The sequence below is a fragment of the Cricetulus griseus genome, chromosome 5 (genome assembly GCF_003668045.3).
Source record: "Cricetulus griseus strain 17A/GY chromosome 5, alternate assembly CriGri-PICRH-1.0, whole genome shotgun sequence".
NCBI classification, from domain to species: Eukaryota; Metazoa; Chordata; class Mammalia; order Rodentia; family Cricetidae; genus Cricetulus; species Cricetulus griseus.
The window spans coordinates 148,942,081-148,960,586 of NC_048598.1; the positions used below are offsets into that span (position 1 = coordinate 148,942,081).

An 18,506-nucleotide genomic window follows, 5' to 3' on the forward strand; every position below is an offset into this window, starting at 1 on the left:
GTCTCTCACACTAGCCTCCCAGCTTCCCAAGTCTCCTGAACCTTTCCCCCTTGAGGTTTAAGCCTTAGCTCTTATTAACTTCTGAGCATTAGAAATTGTCCCATCACAAAAAAATAACCATACCTTGGTTTTCTGTTTTGTTTTGGCTTTCTTGTTGTTGTTTGCTTTGTTTTGTTTTGTTTTATGATTGGAAACAGTAATGGAAATATAAGCTATAAGGGATTTAGAGCTGCTTCCTTCCTGGTGTTTCATTTCAGGTAATGATTATAAAATATGTGTTATTTACAAACTGTGTGATACTTTCATTGGTCAAATATGTTAAAGTTTGACAGGGACTGTCACAGAAATAAGTAATCACAGAACCCCTTTTTAATAGAATAATTTTAAAACTAAAAAAAAAATCTTTAATTCAATTCCGTCTCTAACTGAAACAATTAATAAAATACCAATGTATCCAGGACTTCTAATGCCAGAACTTCTTTTTTTTCTTTTTGGTTTTTCGAGACAGGGTTTCTCTGTGGCTTTGGAGGCTGTCCTGGAACTAGCTCTTGTAGACCAGGCTGGTTTCTAACTCACAGAGATCCACCTGCTTCTGCCTCACTAGTGCTGGGCTTAAAGGTGTGCACCACCAACGCCCGGCTGCCAGAGCTTCTTAAACTATGAAAAATATATGTCTTTGGACTTGAAAATAGTTTGTTAAAGACTTACTAAATTCTTGAGTTAACTGTAGCATTCATATACCACCACCTCCTTTAACTAACATCACTAGTTAAATTAATGTCTAAATAAACACCCCCACCCTTTCACCAGCAAAGCTGCCTGACATTTAGTAAAATTGATGCCATTTTCTAAGTATTTTTATCAATTAAAAAAGCGGCTACCAAATGTGTTCCTTTGTCGAGATGTTGGCTGCCAGGTGATCACAGACATCACGGCAAGCCATGTAGGAGGACTGGGCATTAATAACAATTTAGGGCATCGGTTTTATGAGCTAAGACTCCAGATGAGGAAGGCATGTGGGGACACTCCTTAGAAACAAAACTCAAAGGGAACTTTATAGTAATAGATATGAAATGGGAAACTTAAATGTCAACCACTAAAGGAATGGACATGTTTTGAAATGGCACGAGCTAAGATACTAAATCTGCTTATAATAGAGTGATTCCTTCAGGATGTGCACACTTGTGTTCTTTGACTAAAAATGTAGAACACCATAAAGATCCCCATAGTCTAGATAAGTTTTAAGAACTAGAACAGTAAATATAATAAATATGAGCCTCAGTTACACAACCATAGCATACTTTTGCCACAATTCCTACAAAAAAAAAAATGGGTTATTCCCAGTGCCCCAATAATCAAAGTACTCATGGTGTAAAAAATAAAACCAGCTTCCTATGTAATGGAATGCCTCTCAAGTGGGGCTTATATTTTGAAGAAGAAAATAAGATACAATATTTTAATTACAAGTTCTAAGGAAATGATTAAAGTGAGATTTGTTTCCTTCACCTAGATGGAAGAAATGAGATAAGGAGAATGAATCCTAGAGCTCATAAACACCATTATAAAAGCATTTTATGATATACACTCTGCAATGTGCTGCTTCTCAAGTAACGCATTCTAACTGCACATGTTCATTCCACCATTACCAAGCCCTGATTATAGAGTTTTCATACTCAGAAAACATTGAAAAACAGTTTTTTCCTGCACAGGAAGCAACTTATCTCAAAGATGAACTGAAGGTCATCCATTTGATAATCACTACCTTCCACCTTTCCTATTACGTTAATGTGTATCTGTTTCTTACGTGTAACAAAAATTTCATGTTTATCATGTCTTACAATGATTAATCCATCTGTAGAACCATTTAAGCTGCCCAACAATGTCCCCTGAGTTATTTCTGATGCTCTATCAATACATTTAAGATTTGTTTCCTGAATGAATCCTGCTGAAGAGGTTATCAACCTGTTTAATACAGCCACCACACAGGGCCTAGAAGAGTAGTTTGCAAGGTCTCCAGTTTGCCAATCATTTTCATGATATGCAATGATCCCTCTACCCAACCCTGTGTTCACACAGAAGCCCATCAGTAAGTATTGACTTAGCCCATCCTTGTAGACAGAAATTTGATACAGTCACCTAGCTTCACAATTATCATCTGGCCTTTCAGCTGCCCTCCTTACACATTGCAAACACAGAAACTAGAATAGCCCACATATTCCATTTTTCTTTGAGACCATCATGTTGGTATACTGAAAATGCATCCCAAGACTGCAGGGTCTTAGCCCAAACACAGAAGGCTGAGCTGGGTCCAAGGAAGGCTAAGTCCCCAGCCTCCCAGGATCCTGGAGATAATCAGACACAGCAGGGAGTCTAGTCAAGCAGGAACTCCCATAGCAAGCATCTATTAAGCCAAAAACTACAGGGGGGTAGGGACAGCCAGCCAGTGGTTTTAAAGGTCAGCCTATCACTCTCCTAGGTGCCCTATGCTTTATCTAGTGAATATAAGCTGTTCATGCAGTGACCTCATCTGGTTTGATCTAGGCAACCAATCATCTTTTTTTTTTTTTTTGTAAACTTCTCAGGACTCACCCATCTTACTTCCCCTCAGCACCATCTTTGACTGGCTCATGTGCCCTACAAAAGGCTAAGTCCAAATTCCTTACTTGTTCATCAAGGTTGCATCAACCTTGCTTCATAGTCAACCGTGAATAGAAGCTGTCTTTTCCAGCCTCCACTTGTCACACACAAACATAACTCATTCATTCCCATCCTTCAAGGTCAGCTTCAAGCCTTACCTTCTTTAAAAATACTTCCTAATTTCCCCACAATGACAGATTTGTCTTTCTAGACATGTAGAAAATTGTGAGAATTAGGTCACTCTTAAGATACTCCCCATATCCTGTTTTGTCTTAAAACCATTTGTCACCCCTCTGTCCCAATTATGTTACTTTTTCAGACCATTAGGTGTCCACATATTCTGTATCATCCCCATGCTATAGAAATCCAGGTACCCTATTCCTCACCAAACACTGAGAACCTAGAGTAATACCTAGTGTTCAATAGGTATTCACTAAATAATCACTGATTAATAACTATTAAGTGTCATTTTCCCCAGTTGTCTTGCAGATTGAAACCTGAGCTACCTACAGCCTCCCAAGAGGTAAGTATTTTCTTCACAAATGAATAATCATGTCTGAAGAGAGACAACAAAACAGCTACAAATCAACCCCATTTTACCCCCCAAAAAGCACTACTATACAGTTCAGTGATGAAAATGAGATGTTGAAAACCAGTAATGGCGCCACCATCATTTAATTCTTACCTAACTCTTTTTTTCCTGTTACAATATAAGAGCTATTTTGTGTTTTGTTTAAATTGTAGAAATTGGAGAGATTTAAATTTTAATTCATAACTTCTACAATAATTAAAATACAAATCACAAATAAGTCTATACAGAAGAAAATTGATGGTGAAGTGCTTGTCCAACAGAGAGACAAGAAAATGAGTTCATTACATATACTGTCTAGAGAACTGAAAGCACAAGGTGTCTGCTACCTACCAGGCCATACCTTTGCACACCTGCAAATCCATCCTGACCCACAACATCCTCTGCTAGCTCATCACCAAACACAGATTTGTGACAAATGGTACTCATGTTTTGCAGTGTGGTAAAATACTATTCAAGGTTAGGATTCTTCTACCCAGCATAAATCCATGTTCACTTGGAACTTAATCCAAATTGAATCCTGCATCCCCCGTAGAAAGAAAATGAGTACAACACTATAGCAGAGCATGGTTCCCTGGGCAACAGAGGCCATTGGGGTATTTGCAATGCAAGGAGAATTTCATCTTTGGCAGTTAACATGTTTTAATGTTCACAATTTAGGTTTTACCTAGATTTTGAAATAGAATACAATAATTTCCATATTTATTCTGTCCATTACTGGGGGCTGAACCTAGGGATTCACACATGCTAGGAAACCCCTCTGTGAGTGAACTTCGGGCTGAGCTTTATAGAGTGACTTTGAACACTGTGTTTTGTAGTTTGTATTGAGATAAAGAGGTAGTGGTTTTCCAACTAACTACTCCAGAACGTCATAACTGAAAAATATTAACGTTTGGTACTGCTCATTAAAAGCAAAACTGAAGCATTTTAAAGTTCCAAAACAGAACACAGACCTCAGACATTTGATAGAAACAGGAATTTACAACCCCAGTCAGTATAACTACTTTGTAATTTTGGTTTTATTCAAGTATTTTTTATAATGAAATAATTTTAAATTTATAAATACTTTGACTAAGTTATATAAGTCTAACATTTAAATCACACATGAAGTTAAGACATCATTCAACAGACTATAAAGAGATTTTATACCTTTATGGTTTATATCTGCTAAACAACAACATTGGGATTTATCCACCTAGTTAAATAAACTAAAAGTCACTACAATTATATATTGAAAGAGTCATAAAATCCCTACCCTTATCCATAATCTGAAAATGTATAAAAGAGGTGGATTTCCACTGTTGGTTGTTTTATCTTAATTGTTACAGTTGATTTTCTGACTGTTTGTATAGCTCATCATAATTTAAAGTCACAACTAAAAATTTTATTCTGAAAGGCCTAGCTTATGAAAATATCTTAGAATAGTCTTTTGGACTAGTGACTAGATCTAATCAACATGCTCATAGTTCCTCTCTTTGCTTTATGACCATATAAGTGTAGGTCTGGAAATGCTTTCTTTTCAACATATGGATACTCAAAATATTGATTACTAGTGATGATGATAATATTGTTCCTAATGACAGTAAACCATTAATTTATCATGTGGTTCAACAGTTGGGTCAGAATCACTTGACAGCAAGTCAACTAAGGGACACTCTTTTTTTCTTTTTTCTTTCTTTTTATTTATTTATTTATTTTTTTTTTTGGTTTTTTGAGACAGGGTTTCTTTGTGGCTTTGTAGGCTGTCCTGGAACTAGCTCTTGTAGACAAGGCTGGTCTAGAACTCAGAGATCTACCTGCCTCTGCCTCTCACGTGCTGGAATTAAAGGCATGCACCACCACTGCCTGGCCAGTGGGCCACTTTTCTGGGTATATGTGTCACATGGGTAAGTTGTACCAATAGGTAGCAGAGAAGAAAGCTAGGAAAAGATAGAGAGGCTGAAATTACTTATTTCAAACACTCACTAAAACCAAAAGTTTACTCTCTGATGCCATAACTATATTATATATTAGAGAAAGATATTTGAATATGGGTAAAAAGATCGCATCCACACGTTTACAGACTTCACAATTTTATCACAAATCTGCTTTAATATATTTATATCTACATACCACCAAGTACATTTTGATCATTTTTGGTAGTGTTTTCCCACTAAATATGTTGCCTTCATGCTATGCTAAAAACAAACAAACAAACAAAAAGCCAACAAGCCTCAGTTTTCCCCCCTGGCCTGCTGCTGTAACTAGTCAAACACCACATGCAACCCTGAATATTAGAAAAAATATATATAACCCCAACTTTCCAACTCAGCCTGATAATCTGACCTTCACACCACTTACTATGTCCATGAGTGATGGAGTTATTCAGACTTCACACTACTTTCAAATAAATATCTACAGAGTTAATCCATCAGGATCCTTGTGCTATATTTGACTGATACTCACTGACAGCCACTGCCTGCATGCACAGTCATGTAGGATGTATGAAATGGGTCCAGGAATACTGAACTCAGACAGAATTTGAGAGCCTCCCTCAAGTGCCAGGCACAAGGAAAGCAGAATTCACTGCTCTTCAAAGCCCTCTGATGCTAAGAGCCTGCCCAAGTTCCAGAGCAGGAATGCATGGGTCTTCCTAGATTGGGAGCCAAATAAGTTGCTGATGATAATAGGGATAAAAGCAACAACAACCATGTTCAAATAAAAGGAAAAAAAGAACAAGAAGAAGGAAGATATTAGGTATCAAAGTATAAACATGGAAGGGAAAATAGTAATTTCCTGTGTTTGGGCAAAAAAATATTATTCCCTCTCTGATGTGATCTCATTGCTTTTATGTACTAGGAAAGTCATATCTCACCTGAAAATTATTTTTCTCATTTTAATACACATTCAACATTTTAAACTAAAAATAAGAAAACACTAATATTTTTATGTATTAGATATTTAAATGCTCTTTCCAGTCTGTCAATCAAATGCAGTCAGAAATACAACTGACCAGCCTCCACTGCCATCAGCAAAAGGAGGTAGGTAGCAAGATTGATCACAATGCAATCTGTTATTTTTCTACTACGGACAAGAGAGCAGGGTTTACTGCAGGAGCCTCCTCACACATTGTCTCTGCATCTCAATGGGTTTAGAATATGGATGGCTAAGAGGTATGTGTGGGAAGTCATTCCAAATGTAAACGTATCTTTCAACTAATTTTTTCCTGAGTACCTACTTAGGAATGGAAAGCAGTTCTTGCATACCTAGTTTGTGCCCGTTACTATTCTAATAAATTTGTCTTTAGTAGTTCATGAGATCCAATGGTAAGCCCTAGAAGACTACAAGAAAACAGATAAAATGATAAGGTGTGTAACGTGTTTAAGATTGATCAGAAAATATGGAATAAAACTAGGGCATGCTATGCCAATCCCTCAACAGAACCTGGACACTCTCCTACACACTGTGGTACCCCAAATGCATTCAGTCCCACAGAGAAACAAGGCCCTCCCAAGGGGACTTTCAAAGAGTCAGGGGTGACTGAATGCTTTAACCATGTTACTCATATACACCCTATTAACACCCAACTCTTCAAAGTTGTGCTACACCTCATCTCTAACTTTGTGAGCTTCTGGAAGAATAAATTTGCATATATATGATTGAATGCTGCATGAATGTAAAAGAATAAATACTGGGATAAACTTGAATTTAATTTTGACTTAACTCTTCCTCCATTCTTCTTCATCTCATCTACCAGAAAATCAACTCTGTTTTCAAAATATCTTTCCCAGACACATTTCACACTCCTTTAATCCTTCTTAGGAGGGAGAGGCAGGCAGATTCTGAGTTCAAAGCTAACCTTGAACATAAGTTGTAGGCCAGTCAAGTCTGCATAGTGAAACCCTGTCTCAAAAGACAAAGAAAAAAAATAAATAAAAATAAAAAAGAAAGAAAGAAACAGTCAGTTTCAGGCCAGCCCAGCCGAGGCTGTATAGTAAGATTTTATCTCAAAAAAAAAAAAAAAAAAAAACACCACACACACATACACACACACACACACACACACACACACACACACACACACACACAACCAACTTCTTCCCATCAGTTCTACTATACTTGGAGTGTGACCACTGAAGCTATAACTGGAGCCTCCATCAGGTCCCCTGTCCTCATCTTTGTCCTCTGAGACATATCTTCAGCTAGCAGCTAGGCTGGAGTAAATTGCTAGGCCTTCTGAGTCCTACTAGCTTCCCATGTCCTGGCTATCACTGGTCCCTTTTTCATTTACCCATTGTACACCAGCTCCTCAATGACGACACACAACAGGCTTGTCATGCCATAGCTATGGCACCAGAGTTTGTTTTATTTTATGCAAAACAGATTCGACACATAGTTCACCATGATAATTTGAGGGTTCATTAAGCATGTCCATGGATGTGTTTACAAACTTATTGGCTCTTACCTGAGGAGGCCGAGTTAAAGTACAATGCATGTAGGAATACAGAGTCCAATGATAAAACTAGAGTCTGGCAAGAGGCCGCTAAAAATCCGGTACCCATGTACCTACGTGTACTCACTGCAGTGGTAGGACCCATGGATCTATGTGTACTGGCTGCAATGGAAGGCCTCATAGGTGTTGCACATCGGCAGAACTGTAGTTCTTAGGCATGTGTGTATAGCTTCACACACAAAGGACACTGGCCACATGTTCTTTAAATGACTCACATTCAACAGGACATAGCTCCTCCTCTGTTTAGGACATCCTAATGTTTCTTAGGGTTGTATCTTTTGCAGATAGTTTTCAATAGACCAGCCTTGAATAGAGAATGATGTCTGAAGTTAAGCATCATCCTGCTCCAAGGGCCAAGGTGAAAGGTAGCAGAAGAGATTCTCATTCTTCTCTCTTTTCTTCCATTCATCCCCCCTCTCTTCCTCTCCATTCCCTCTCCCCTCTCTCTCTCTGTGATTGTATATATGAATTAATCAGGTTGCACCTCATTAGCTGTGTGAACTAGCAAATAGACTTCTTTGAGCTTTCATGTCCCGCAAGTGCAAATCAGAATGTTGCCTATTCTTAAGTTGCACAAGGGGATCAATTCAGAAATGCTGGGAGACCATGGAATGCTCAGTTTGCATCATTCTTGGGTCCTCCCCCATCACCCTTGTCTATCAGTCTATTGCCCATATGGAAAACCAGCCAACACAGGCACAAAGGTGGTGAAATCATCACGCCACTTGACTGCTCAGAGTTAACATTCCTGTCACCTCCAGAAGGATCACCGTGGCCTCAGTAAACAGATACAGCCTCAGTGAGTGCTGCCTTCAGATGAAATGAACTCAGCCAGAGTCACCCCTCTCTAGGTCCAGAAGCTATGTGAGTTCACATAGGTAGACAGGTCCCAGAGTTTTAGCTGCCTCTTGCCAGACTCTAGTTTTATCTTTGGACTCTATTCATACATGTATTTGACCCTCTGAGGGCTACATGGATCAAGCATGTGTCTATGTTCTACAGAACTCTCCTGAACAGACCCAAATCAAAATGTTCTTGGTGCAAGTGAACCAGACTCAACTATTATTTAAAAACCTGCTGACCATAATTTTAATTTTCTAGTCCACTTTCCCAAGGCTTTTCACAAGTGACATGGCACATTTTAAAAGATCAGAATTCTTCATTCCTTCCAACCTCTAATAAATTGTTACTAGCTCCAGACAAGTAGAATTAAAGGAAAAGGAGCAACAAGTCTCTCTCTCTCTCCCTCCCTCCCCCCACCTTTCTCTGTGTGACTGCTGATGAATTTACTAACTGAATTTTCCAAGAGTTCAAGAACACCTGTCCACTCATCATCAGTGATGCCACTCCAACACTCCCCTTGCAAAACTGCAGGGGAACTACCACTGAAAACTACCATGGAGATACCTGGAAGTTTCTTCAGGGGATGAAACTCTGAGCTGCTGCAGCTGTCTCCCATATTAACCATCAGGAAGTCCCTAGGAGAGCATGCTGTTTCTCCAGAGCAAACAGCCTGTTACTGTTCTAAATGCTTTCTCCACCAGGACATCCAAATGTCCCCAACACACACATGACAGGAAGCATTGTGCCCCATGGAGCCATGCTAACTCAATTCTGCCCTTAAAATTGTTCTCTTAATGGAGCTGAGAGAGGAAGTAAAGAGAGGAATCATCAAAAAAGGTTGTTTGTGTGCATTCCAGTTTCAAGGAAGGGAGGCATTGGGCTGTGATTCACCAGAAGCATCCGTGACAGGCAATCTCCAGAGGAGTGATGCTGTGATGAGAGGTTACATCAGTGGAAATGGCCAAGTAAAGCAGTGACAATTGCTGGCTAGAGAAGCCGGCCTCTCTTCATGGCAACATGTGCGGGCAAGCCAAAGGACTGAGACCTCGGGAACTTGTGCAACTGTGCTGAGGAAGGGAGCTGAAAAATTAGTTCTTATAATGTTGCAGAGAGGTTTCATTTGGTGTCATAACCCTCAAACACCCAAAGAATTCTCCATGCCATGCACCTCACAGAGATCTCAGATTTGCCCATGGGAAAACCATCAAAGCAACCTTCTTCACTTGATGGTCTGAGCCGAAGTCATCAGCACCCAGTCCTCTCATTGCTTTGTGAACTAGAGGTAGACATCTCAGGGCACAACATGCAGAATTCTCATTTTCAGTTAGCTAGACACTAGTGATGCAGAGCTGGCAGGTGAGAGACGGGTTCATTCAGGAGCCCAAACCTGTCTACTAATTCAACAGCTGCTCCTCTGCATGTGCGTATCTATCTGCATCTTAAAAAGATGGGTGTTCCTATAACCTGCCACACCCTTCTGAGTATCATGCTCAGCCTCTTCCTTGCAGGATTTCCATATTTCAATACTGTACTATCTAGATAAAAATAATATTGAGCTGGTAAAGAAAGACATTGTTTTGCTGCTGCAAATCTCACTAATCAGTTTATCTCTGGCTCTTGCAAGACGAATTTAAAGTTCCCCCTCAAAAACAAAACAAAACAAAACAAGTGATAAAAGTCCAAAACGTAGACAGAAGCTACACCAGAAAAAGCAGAAAGGAAATCTCTGCCGAAGACAGTTTCCATGTAGAAGTTCACTGCATAACCTCTAGCTTCCCCTGCAAACTTGGCTGCAGAAACTTCCCAGCTAACCCATCTGTGGATCCATGCATAAAAACATACCAACAAACTCAAGTAAATGCCTACAGAGAGGACATGCAGATAAATACAATGCTACTAAATACAACAAGGGCAAACTCCAGCTTGCTAGCCGTTGCTATCTTTGGGTATTACCAATACAAATACAGTGACGGCATTTCTTCTCTTACCTGCTGCACGACTAAAATACATTGCATCTCTATTTATAGCAAACTATTCCAAGAGCAAAGAAAAATACAGGGAAAAAAGAAACATTCACTAGATGATTGTGGGACCAGAATCAAGTCAGATCCATTTCAGCCACCTGCAGTAATGACTAAATGCTGCCATGAGTATTTGTGATCACACAATGACTTGCTCCTTATCATGGAATGAACATAACTCTCTTCACTCTGATACGTGAATTAAGTCCAGGGAGTCACTAAAAGATGTGCCTATGACACAGAAAAGGCTGCCATCATAGAGAACGCAGCCATAGTTGACACGTGACTACAAATTCCCAGTTATTATTAAAGTCTGAATGCAGGCATACTGGTATAGTTGCTTGTATGTGAAACTGATGACTTTGAACAGGGTTTATAAGAGGCTCACTCTACCCCAGTCCTCGCTTCATGCTATGATCTCTACTTTTGTTCTCAAGTTGGTAGGGTTCCACATCCTGCAGGTGTGTCCCTAATGAATTATTTTTTTTTAAATGTAAGTAATTAGCTCTCTTGTGATGAAAATATACAGTCCAGTGAAGGCAATTACTATTCCTTCATTCTAAAACATACTGATGCACCTTCAATTTTTATTCTCTGGTTTTCAAATGCCTTGTGTTGTAAGTGGTCCAGACAGAAAGGTATGCCTGGGACTCCTAAAGCAGGAGAAGCTGTTGGTTCGGGAGAGGTTCTGGACTGATTTCATACTGGGAGAATTCTCCATGATGTTTGCAAGTCAAAACCACTTGGAACCAATGGCAGCACAATCTCACCATCTTCCTTCCAACGCATGCTAGCGAGCCTCACAGCCCAAAGGAGATGAAGCTGGGAACCCCTCTTCTGCCTCCTTCCGGTCTACCTCATGTGTAATTTCCCACGCTGCGCCACACTTCTGCCCCTGCACTCCTCCAGGTCCCACAGGTGACTGGCTGTCTTTCAGCCTGCTGCCTGTGCTCTCTCTTCTTGACCAGCCTCATCTACTTCTACCCTTCCTCTGCTCTCTTACCCGTTCTGTGAAATTTGTAATGTGCTACACCTGGAGTGCCCGCCTTTCAACCCAAACCACCACAGGCACCTCTTCCCAAGCTGAGAGCCTTGAAGCACTCTTGCTACCAAGGTCAGTGTCTAATGTGGGGGCTCTGAGCAAAGTTCATTCTCTGTTCCTAACTCCTTTTGAATCTTTGTTATGTTCTGCTTCAAACACAACTGGCATATGTTATTCTAATGTAAGGGGAAAGATCATACACTAGCATTCAATCAATCAAGCCAAAGAGTTTGCCACCCCTTCAGCACAAGTGACCAAGTCCCCCCAGCAGCTGCCCCATGAGGCACATACACTTTGTACTTCTACCCTGGGCTGGCACCCAGTGATTAGCACCCAAGCACAACACAGCCATAACACTGTGGGTCTTTTCTTCTCTTCATGGACCCTGTCAATTTCTCCCCATTTCCAGACACAATACTTCTAGGTCCAGACCAGGCATAAGACTATATTGGTTAGAACACCCACATTCTAGATTTGCTATTTTGGAGAAGAAAAATTCACTCCTTTAGATTTGTTCATTGTGAAATACAGAGTCCTGGGTAGACTACTTGGCCAATAAAGGAATTTATCAACCAAGCCTGGAGACCTGAGTTGGATTCTGGGAGAACTGCATGGTAAGAGGGGAGAATTGTTCTCTGACCTCCCCAAGTGCATCATGGCACATGCACCCCTCTCCCAACACACACACTAAATAGATAAAATGTAGTTTTTTTTCAGAGGTGGATTTTTTGAGACAGTGTTTCTCTGTGTAACTTTGTAGACCAGGCTGGCCTGGACCTCACAGAGATCCACTGGCCTCTGCCTCCCAAGTGCTGGGATTAAAGGCATGTTCCACCAATGCCCAGCTAAATGTAGTTGTTTTTAATGCGGAGTTCTGAGGATGGGCATATTACAGTTAACACTGGGTCTGCAGTGCAGAGTGCAGAGAGTCACTCATCCTGGAGAAGACCATCTTTTGAAGCTTTAAGCAGGTAGACAAGTGGAATGAACTACATAAAAGAGGGAGAGGGGTTTGGGACAGAGTAGAAAGTTAAAAAACAGACATTCCACTCTGTCAATAATCCTTTTGCTCTAGGCAGCCTAAGTTTAAGGCAAAAGCAAACACATTCTCAATCAGGGTTACTCACTTCTCAGCCAAGGTCTCCTGAATGGGACCTTTTCGTTTAATAGTGCCTGCTGAAATGCACTGCATGCTTGCAGGCCATGTTGGGGATGGATGGCAGTCCCTTCAGACTCAGGCTTTTCTAAGTGCTGGGAGATGACTTTTCATGATCACAATCTACTTGACATCCTACTTTATAGCAAATCCCTCAACCACAGGACCCATCTCTAAGGTGAATGACAACTTAACCTCTGGAGCTCATAGGACTCATTCCAACTTAGTTAATCTACTTTCACAACTACTTCTTTTTTTCAGTGCTGGAGATCAGGCCAGGGGTTTGCACATGCTAGGTAATCAATCTGCCATTGAACCACCCCTACACACACACACATACACACACATACACACACACACACACACACACACACACACACACACACACACTTTGAGTGTCTATCTATATATGTGTAGTATATGTGGGTACACGTGTGTGTGTGTGTGTGTGTGTGTGTGTGTGTGTGTGTGTGTGTGTGTACATGAGAGTGCACAAGCACAAATGTGCATACTCAAATGGAGGCCAGAGGTTGACATCTCGTATTTTCTTCTATTGCTCTCCCCCTTGTTTTTGAAGACATGGTTTCCTCCTTGACCTAGAGATCATTGGTTGGCTAGACAGACCAGCCAGTGAGTTGCAGGGATCCATCTGTCTTCACCTCGTCCTACCTGGGCATGAGGTTACACACAAGCCATCACAGGACACCCTGCTCTTTATACGGGTGCTGGTTAGGCTCTCATGTGTGAGTAGCAGATACATTACTGACTGAACGGTCTCCTCACCCCCTCCCTTCCATTTTCTGTAACACGGTCAAGCTGTATAGCTCAAGCTAGCCTGCAATGCATGATCTTCCTGCCTTTGTTTCCCTAGTGATGGGAGTGCAAGTGTGTACAGCCATGCCTGGCTCAAATTATCTTGATGTCTATAGGCTTTTACTATAATGCCATCTCCTGTGAATGATTGCTTCATAAGTCAAATATTTTACCTGCTCTCATTTAAAATTAAACCTGTGAGATGGCTCATCAGATGGAGGCACTTGCCACCATGCCTGATGACCTGAATTTAACCCTTGAGACTCACATGATAGAAAATGAGATACAGCTGCCATAAAGTCTCATCCTCTGACTTTCACAAATATGCTTTGGCATGCTTCCCCAACACATGAAATAAATACACAAACTTAACATAATATAAATTTTTATATTTCTTTTTCAGTTTTTATTTTACTTTACTTTAAATTTTTTGAATTTATTGACTGTTTAATAAAAATCTGTACAATAGATTTCATCATGTTATTTCTCTCCCAACTCTGCCCAGATAAATAAATAAACTGTTATTTTCCGTTTTCTGATTTTCTATATTGCTTTTACTTTTACATTTTAAAAATGTAAAAAACCACTAATTATCTTAATTTTGAAAGAACACTGACACATCTCAATCAAATCCAGTAATTCACAAATGAGTTAGCTAAAATTAAGTTATATTGTTGTAACCCATTAAAGCAGCTAAAAATAGCAATTTCAATAACAAATAGAATTATAAAAGCAGTTAAGCACTGGCTTTATGTCTATATTTGCTTAATATTTTAATATTATTGAAATGGTCTAGCACTGGAATGGTTCTGAGTAATAGCATGCTGGGAAAGCCCTGGAACATTTTCCAGTTTGAGTGGTGCAAATACTTTCCTAATTCCACCTGTCTATTATCAGGTCATCCAGCACATGGGAAGAGGTGGATGCATGTGGACCCATCAGATTGGTTGCTGCACACCCTTGAATGTGACAGACAGATGGGGCAGCCTCTTCCTGCCTGAGGCCTTTCCAATCTACTGTACCCTGGATGTATAATGATACAGGCCCATGCATTCTGTTTACATTTATCTACCCAGTCCTGTGTAACAGTATTTCTTGTTCTTTTGGGGATGTGAAATGCAATAGGAAAAGTATTTTCCCTTGGGACCCACTCAGCATATACATGTGCAATTGACTCAACACACACAGGGGACAGAACAACACAGAAGCCTTAACAAATAAACACTTGCTAACTTACAAGACATGAAAATATTCTGTTCTCTCTCACCTTAGCACTAAATTAGACCCATAACCCAATTTGGGTTGTGACCCAGAGTTCAATAAAACCATTTCAGCAGCACAGACAACAAGCTCACTGAAGACAGGATCATAGGTCCTTTGCCTGAGCTGTTACTATGCCTAGCAGTGATTATGAAGATTCAAGGAAGCAAAGGAATTTTCCCAGATATCCAAGAACTACAGTTGCTAAATGATGCCTTGAAATAAGTGGATAATTCATGCCATCAAAGCAGGATGGTTAACACTTGACACCGAAAGCTAGACAGTCATGCAAGACAGCTACTCCTTCACCAGAGCTGACAATGGACTCTTTAAAAGCGTGTCTTTGCTCACCACTAAGGAAATTTAGCTCATTGCTCATCAAGGCTTTGTGTCCTTGTTTTCCTAGGAAACAGAGCTGAGTGATCACTATTTCCCTATTCCTGGTAACCTTCCCTAACTGCACTGACAGATGCCATGGTTCCTACAAAAATCTGAAGAGCAGAACTATGTAAATACTATTAGTAAATAGATCGAATAGATGTATTCTCTGTAACATACATTGAAGCCAGCTTCCTAAGAGCCAGGGATGCTAACGAGGTGAGGTAAACACTCCGGAAAATAAGATCTGAATCCGGTCCCTTTCCCCATCAGAACGCTTCCATGCTGCAGGGTCTCTACAGGTGCTGTGGAATGTACACTACAGTCACCAGACAATGCAGTTAAGCATCCTCACTAACACCCACCCCCCCATTAATCATCTCAGTGACAGAGCTCCAGTTGAACATCATGGGGATTTCCTCCCCTTCTTCATCATTTATTTGCCAATATTTCCTTGTTATGAATATCCCCCAAGTGACTATCCCCAGCCGTCACAGCTGTGCTGCCTACTGCGTCGACCTAGACTGCAAATAACACTGACTCTTAAAACAACAACAACAACAATAACAACAACAACAAAATCCCCTGAGATGATTCCTATAGTTAAGGAGAGGCCTTACGATAAACTAAATCACTCGTGGTCCATGATGCTCCTGCTAACTGACCAGCCTAGGCCTTTAAGCAGATGGTAATTTCAGACAAGTGAGGCTGGCTTAATTACAAATGAACAATAGCTGACTGCTGGTAGCCATTATTTGAAGGGTCAACAATCAATTGCTGCTTTAGTATGTCCTTGAAGGACGGCTTCCTATACAACAAAAGGCTTCTTCAAAGTATCCACACACCATAAGAAAACTACACATAACCAACAAATTACAAAAACCTAGACACCAGGAACCACAAAAAATGACTCAAATAATATTTGAAATAATATTTCATTGTGGTTATACCAATTCAGGTGACAAAAAGAACAGGCCATCACTCAATAAATAAAGCCAGAGATGAACCGTGGTAAATATGCATCAATGCAATCATTATCAAACACTGTCCAAAGCTACAAAGGCAGGGGACAGTGTGGGCTTCTTCTAGGACCCATTCCTTGTCAGTTCCAGGCCTTCCCAGCCACCAGGATTTCCTGATTGTCTTAAAAATGGACACTGCGAAAGAAGATGCTCTGCTGTCAGGTAGATGGCTGGGTGAGAGCAGAATCACCAGCTCATACTCAGAAAGAATTTTTAGGGAGCCGACTTTATTCTTTCCAAAAATGACATTCTACTCCAAAAAAGTACAAAGACAAAATCACACCACCATGTATTTGCAAAGCATATCAGGGCTAATGCCTTCTAAGCAATCATATTAACACTACATTTTCTACAGGGAAATTTGATGTTAATCTCTCTTCAGCCAATATTCCATAATTGTTTTTGAAAAGCATATATTTTTATTCTTTTTCAGGAGACTCCAACTGGACCCTTTTTGTGAGGGGGGGAAGCAAAACCCAACTTCCTTCTTAGCAAGAGCCACTGAAATCAAACTCTGATGTAGTAAAACGCCACTCCCTCCCCAGAGCATCATGTTGACTTCAGCAATAGCGACAATACCTCATCGCCCAAAGTATGGATGCTGTTAAGTAATGGACAGAGCAAAAGGCAGCAAAGACAGAGGACTCAACTTCAATTTAACTGTCCTGCAAGGTACATAGTAATTAGCTGCAAAGCTCTGAAATCTTAGCTAGCATGTTAAGTCTGCTACATGACAGTATAATTTGACTTCTTAAAGGATTATGCAAATTACAACTCATCATTCCATTACAGGATTGAAAAAAAGTGACAGCTAATTTATACATAACACACCTTTCAAATCCCTAAGATGCGTAGCACCTGTGCCATGTATTTTGCCGAGATTTTCTTGCACATAAGTACTTGTTTATTGCAATATAAAAAGGCTTAGCTAAGAGCTTTAATACAACTACTTTAAAAAAATAACCTTTTAGACCACAATTTCAAAATAATAGACTTTTTTTTTTTCTTTTTCTTTTTCTTTTTGCCCCTCTTGATTTCAGAGGTACATTTTTTGTTTTCATTTTGTTCTGTTTGATTTGACTTCCCCCCACCCCCGCCAAATCAATTCAGTAAAAATAAGGTTTCAACACAAATATATTATCTGAATAGCTGGCAACCACAAGCACTGATGCACGAGCCAGAAGGCAGACTCACAAAGATTTCAACATACTTCTGGTAGGTAGATTCACAGTAGATTCCGTCATATCTGTAGATTTTCCTACATTCTGATTGGTTGGGCAGAGGATGCTGCGCAGTTATTCTGTAGAGGCATCAAAAACAGATAGACATGACTAGAGATTCTCTACAGTCAGGCGGAATGCAGGATAACAAGTGTGCTGAAATGGAACCATTTTGCTCTTTACCCTTGGGCTCTACTCACAACTGTAATGTGCACATATACTGTAGCATATGAACTCTCACTTCAGAGAGCTGCAGCCCGAGAAAAGCAAGTATTCCAGTCCTTCGCTGGAACACTTTTAATCTCAGAGTCATAAAAGTAGAAGAAAAGCAGGACATAGGTCTAAAGCTAAACTCACCCTACAGTCCCCATGATTATATTCTAAAGGAAATGTTAAAAAAAAAATGTCATTAGTGTTTTCGTTACAGGATTGTCATTAATCCAATCATGCATTACGAGAGGAGGCAACTGTAAATTAGCTATAAAACCATAGTTTGGTTAATATGTTTTTCCACTTTATTCAATTTATATGGCGTTTGTACACTACTGGCTTCTAAAGAGATGTAATACAGCTTACAGAACTGAACCCAATTAGGGATGAAAACACAAGCAAGGCCATCGGGAGTGAGGGTTAGACTTTAACAGGCACCTGAGATGAGCTGATTACAGCAGCTCCAGGCTTCTTGGCAGTTAAGGCAGGGGGGTGGGAGGCTTACACAGTTTTTCTTTGTATCACTTAAGCATATAAATTCATTGGAGACTCCCTGCGTTATACAGACATAAAAATGCTGAAAGGCATTTTCTGACCATTTCCTTCTATTGAAAATCTCTTCATTCAGGGAGAAAAGTACATAAGAAACCTATCTTATTTTATTTTAGTGGGAAGTCATGGAATTTAATCAATACAAAATATCAGTAAGAGTACCAAGCAGTTTGCTCTAATAACTCTAACAGAAAGTAACAGAATATCTAATCTCCAAGAACATAACACACCACACACACACACACACACACACACACACACACACACACAC

General features: G+C 40.0%; 1 protein-coding gene across 6 annotated transcripts in view; it reads right to left on the reverse strand.

The window, feature by feature from the left end:
- Positions 1-18,506, reverse strand: part of LOC100759473 (neuronal PAS domain-containing protein 3) — a 794,410-nt gene that overhangs the window by 669,243 nt on the left and 106,661 nt on the right. For 4 of the 6 annotated variants that reach the window (XM_035445686.1, XM_035445685.1, XM_035445684.1 and 1 more), the window contains exon 2: positions 17,464-17,553. The exons of the other annotated variants lie outside the window; for them this stretch is intronic. In XM_035445686.1, coding sequence (XP_035301577.1) covers positions 17,464-17,553 — 90 coding nt within the window. The remainder of the gene's footprint in view (positions 1-17,463; positions 17,554-18,506) is intronic. 6 annotated transcript variants of the gene reach the window in all.